Raw genomic sequence first — 5084 nt, 5'->3', positions numbered from 1 at the left:
GGCATGGCAACCCACTCCAGTATTCTTACCTGGAGAATCCCATGGACAGAGTAAAACCAAAAGGGTCTTGTTCAGAACCAACGTTAAGAACAAGAACCATGGGAACGGTACTCACTGGTAAATTTAACTCCAAAGTGAGGATGAAGGCCTTCTCCCACAACTTTTATAGAAGTCAAAGGGGGGATTTATCTCACCAGGGACTACAGAGGGATCATTGGGTTTTTGTTACCTTGTGGACTTCAGCACATCATCAACATGAACTGAAATAGGAGCCAGCAGAAGGGAAAGAATGCCCAACTGACATGGCAGTAATCAGGGAGGTAGGGGTACTGCAAATATGACTGGATTGACAGAGTGGAACCCACCTATTCTTCCTCTTGTGAGCCTAGGTGAAAACTCCCCTTAGTACTGCCCAAGGATCTGATGAGAGCCAGGGTCCTGTTAAATGCTGGGGAGTTGCATAGGAGGCAGGCCAACAGTTTCACACCTCATGTGTTCCATTCAGCAGCCCTCTAAGGCAGACATTATTTATCCCATTTCACAGAAGAGAAGACTGACTCTTTATAGGAATGTATCTGTAATAAAGGGAGGGTTTACTTCCACTTAAGGCTGGAAGATACTTAAAGTTCACTTTTCTTTAAGTTTGCTGAACCAGTAATTATGTTCATTCACAGACTCATTGAAAAACTGTTGCTTCTAAAATCCCAGATAATAAATGAAAAAAAGTCATGTATTATCCAACCACAGAGAAATGTGTTCCAATTACCATCCTGGGATATATGATTTCAGATTTTTGAAGGGTTCATGTATTTTTTTCTTTAATCAGACAATAATAAATGTATAGATTGCTTTTTAATTACTTTATTAACTTTACATTTTTCCATGCAAATGGGTGAAACTTTACAGTTGACAGAAACTTAGATTGGATGCCAAGGCAATCTGCAATTAGAAGCTGGTAACACAGAACCCACCTGACACACTGAAATTACATAAGGTTCACAGCAAACGGATCAGTAAAGGCATTATCAGGAAAATGCAAGGAAAAACAGAACAACAGTGGAAATCACAGTATTAATCTCATGGAAATGGCAGGAATCAAGGCATAAGGCAAAATTCGTCATGATGGTCATGGTGATTAGAGAGCTCCCCCATAAGGATACGCAGACAATTCCTCAACTGCAGCTCCCTAAGTTTTCTCCTGATTTCTCTCATCTCCTCCATGAATATTTCCATATCGTCTCCCTCTCCACCCATCCCATCATTGACCTGTCTATTGGGTATAACCCATCGGAAATTAGGGGCAAGCCGGCGAGCCTGTCCCCGTCTATGATTTCTTTCTGGCTGGTGGCCTTCGCCCCCTCCCAAAGGGCGGTCTTCCTCTCCGTTCTGCACGGGTTGCTCCATTTCTTCGTTTTCCTGGTGGATATTAGCCATGATGAGATTTTTTCCCCCGGTTATTTTTCTTTGAACAACAAGTAAGACAAAGGCAAGGAGAGACACTGAATGCTTGGTGCTCTGACCAGCAGGATTGAGTCCTGATAGTAAAGATTCAAAGAAAAAAAATTTTCCCCCCACCTCAGGTGCTTCGTGCGCTTTCTGGGGAGCCTTCAATTTGACCTCTTTCCCAGCGCTCTCCTTTTCCCTCCCTCCCTCAAACCCAAAGCCCACCATTTTTCTTTTCCCAGGATTCTTTCCCAGAGCGCAGCAGGCACCAAAATGGAGGACGGGGCATGGGGTCTGGGGAAGTTAGCAAGGGATCTCAGGCTGGGCTGTGCACCAGTCCCCTTTCTCCCCTGCACTATTCCCGGCACTGACCTGGGCCTATCCTCGCTGTCTCTTGCTCCTTCCGATCCTCGCCACGAGTGCGCCGCCGCCACACTTAGTTCGGCAGACCTGCAACGGGCCAGGGTGGGGGCAGGAGGCTGCTGCAGCGGGCGCTCGGCGCCTTCCCGACCCGCGTCCCCGACTCCCACCAGCCCCCTTTCCGCGCCTAGCCGCCCCGAGCCCCCCGCCCCCACCCTCAGGGGCCCGCATCCCCGCCCCGCTCCAGGTGACTCAGGGATGATCTCCCATCGCTCTGAGTTGCTTTCCTGCCTTCCCTGGAACCCTGCCCCCTGCACCCCACCCCAGGGGGCCACTATTTCTGTTCCCAGGAAAGCCAGGGTGTGCAGAGGGCTTGCCGGGGCTCGTCGCGCTGAACCCCTGTGCCGGCCTCTGGGGTTGGCTGGCAGCTGCCTCCCTGGCGTCAGCGCGCGGCCCCGGGGCTCTTACCTGCTCCGCTTGCCGCGGGCCCGATGCCAAGCCGCCCGTGCGCAGGGGAGCGGGGAGCTGGTACCCAGACGGGAGTGACGACTGCACCGAAGGCTGCGTCGCTCTGCAGCTCGCGGTCACGTGAGCACCCCACGTCACCGCCGAGCTCGCCCCCAACTCCGGCGGCCAGTGCAGCAGGAGCGCCCCACTTCCGCCTCGTGCACAGGCACGGACAACCGCCTGTTTGTGCGCTGGGCCACAGCGCGCACCTCCCTGTCCATCAGTCATCTCGCTCTTCTCCAATCTGACTGCCCACGAGTGGCATCACCTCCCTGCGGTTAGAGTTTGCCATTCTCTGGTTATAAGGGAGGGTCTACAACACCCTCTACCCCGTCTCCGCCCCTAGGCCTTGGCCTTGGCTTTTTCTGCTCTCTTTGCTCTTCTCACTGACCAGTCTTTCCCCACCCCGACCCCGCCCCGCCATTGCCACCGAGTGCCCTGAATTCATCTTCTAGGATATTTAGGTTGAAGGTTAGGGTGGGGAGGGAGCAAGAAACTTGTCAGACAGGCGAGAAGGTAGAATGGGTTGTATATATCCTTCCTAATAATTTATCTTTATTTCTTTTTTTTTTAAAGTCAGCATGCCATCAAAAAATTAAAAATTACAAGGTTTCATTTTTGAAAGAAATGCTTCATCCTGCGGGAAGAAAAAGCCTCATTGTTTGATTTGTTTGTTCACCTGTACTACCCAGAAAATATTTTCTTTGGACTCCACCACACAACACTTTGGAAACATTTTATTTTGAAATCTAATTTTGAAAAAATACAAGTATCTTCCTAAATACAGTTGGTGTTTTCAAAATGATCTGTAAAGTAAATCTTGAGGTAGAAGTCCAGTTGTCAGACCTTGACCATTTTATGTAAATTTATGTGATGTTTTTGATACCACAGTCTTTGGAGGAAAGGAGCCTTTAAAAAAAAAAAAAAGGAGCCTATTTATTTTCTGCTTTCCTTTCCAAACTTGGCAAAGCACTCCTACACATACTTCCTTAGAGTGATCTCAGAAATTAAGTACTGGTAAAAGTTAGTTCCAAAGACATGTTTTTTGTAATGTGAATTTTTCCAAAAAATATTAGAAATAGGCATGGGGTATGTGAAGCAATTAAACTTGAAACTTATCTTGAGTGTAACCGTTCATTTTTTCAACTTGAAATAATTGAAAACTATTTTTAAAAGTCATGGTTACAAAATAGAGATGCCTTTAGGAAAATGGCATTATTATTTAAAAAATAGTAAGTGTTGATTGTGTTCAAGGAACCAAAAGAGCTATATGTACTGAGGCCAGACGGGCCAGGCAAATGCTAACTGCCTCTAGTTTTGCTCAGGTGCTCAGGGGCTTCAGTTGTGTCTGACTCTTCGAGACCTCATGAAGTGTAGGCTCCTCTGTCCATGGGATTATCTGGACAAGAATACAGGAGTGCATTGCCATTTCCTCCTCCAGGGAATCTTTTCAACCCAGGGTTGAACCTGCCTCTCTTGGGTCACCTACATTGGCAAGTGGATTCTTTACCACTATGCCATCTGGGAAGCCCTTTGGCTCCAAACTCCTATGTAATCTCCCACCCTGCTAAACTAGCTGGGACACTGAATAAAGGAAGAGTATATGCCTACTGCATATGTAGTTTGAAATATACAAAATTATGTATATATGTATGCATGCTCAGTCATGTCTGACTCTTTTCGACCTTATGGACATGTCGAAACCATGACAACCTCATGGACTCCTCATGGAGCCTGCCAGGTTCCTCAGTCCATGGGATTTTCCACGCAAGAATACTGGAGTGGGTTGCCTTGCCCTCCTTCCTCCAGGGGATCTCCCTGACCCAGGGATCGAACCCATATCTCTTGCATTACAGGCGGATTCTTTACTGCTGAGCCACCGGGGAAGCCCATGTATCTATCTATCTATATGTGACATATGTAAGTGTCATATATATTCACATATATATTCACATATATTTACTAATTTTAGAGATATAAAGAAATATTGATATATTGCTCCAAAAGCTCAAATTAAAAAATAATTGTCTTTTAAAGGAATGCTAGTGATTCCTGAATTCTCTCTCACAATTAACAACTCTTCCTATAGGTAGCTCTATTAATGATACCCATTGGAATCATGCCAATTAGAGGCATGAGTTGTGGTATCAGACATGTCTGGGTTTAAATCATGTTTCTGCTACTTATACTGATGTATGACTTTGGGTCAGTTACTTATCAAGGTCTCTGTGCTTCCTATGTGAAACAGGGATTATTAGAAGTAAATCACATATTTCAAGTATGTACTACAGAGCCTAAAGAATCATCAGCGAAAGTTGATTCATTACTTTTTTTTTTTTTAACTATTATTAGATGGTTTCTAACAGGGTTTAAAGAGTGGGCAAAGCATAGTTCTGTCCTTAGCTAGATATGCTTGTCTTTAAAATCTGTGAGGTTCCCAAACACATCTGCTGTCTTCTACTTTGCAAAGTAAGTGACTTATAGAATTCTTTGTACCAAGTACGTGATTGGTGAATATTTGTTGACTGATATATCCACTATTGAGGTTAATGGGGCTTCCCAGGTGGCGCTAGTGGTAAAGAATCTGCCAGCTAATGCAGGAAAGATCCCCTGGAGAAGGAAATGGCAACCCACTCCAGTATTCTTGCCTAGAGAATCCCATGGACAGAGGAGCCTGGTGGATTACAGCACATAGGGTCACAAGGAGTTGGACACAACTGAAATGACTTAGCATACAGCATGCATACTGAGGCTAATAGGTTGCTTTTCATTCA

General features: G+C 45.8%; 1 protein-coding gene across 3 annotated transcripts; it reads right to left on the bottom strand.

Annotated features, from left to right (window-relative positions):
• Positions 1-841: 841 nt before the first annotated feature.
• On the bottom strand, positions 842-2553 carry BEX3 (brain expressed X-linked 3). Of its 3 annotated transcripts, none has more exons than XM_018044290.1 (3): positions 2272-2483; positions 1816-1893; positions 842-1462 (listed from the first exon to the last, which is right to left on the bottom strand). In XM_018044290.1, the coding sequence occupies exon 3, from the start codon at positions 1432-1434 to the stop codon at positions 1096-1098; it is 339 nt and encodes a 112-aa protein (XP_017899779.1). In that variant the 5' UTR covers positions 1435-1462; positions 1816-1893; positions 2272-2483; the 3' UTR covers positions 842-1095. The 3 variants fall into 3 exon arrangements, with proteins under 3 accessions (XP_017899779.1, XP_017899780.1, XP_017899778.1); XM_018044291.1 differs by having other exon boundaries at positions 842-1416; positions 2272-2478; XM_018044289.1 differs by having other exon boundaries at positions 846-1416; positions 2272-2553.
• Between the last annotated feature and the right edge of the window lie 2531 nt (positions 2554-5084).

The sequence above is a fragment of the Capra hircus genome (assembly GCF_001704415.2).
Source record: "Capra hircus breed San Clemente chromosome X unlocalized genomic scaffold, ASM170441v1, whole genome shotgun sequence".
Taxonomy (NCBI): Eukaryota; Metazoa; Chordata; class Mammalia; order Artiodactyla; family Bovidae; genus Capra; species Capra hircus.
The sequence above is the reverse complement of the archived record's forward strand: the minus strand, read 5'-3'. Positions and strand labels throughout refer to the sequence as shown.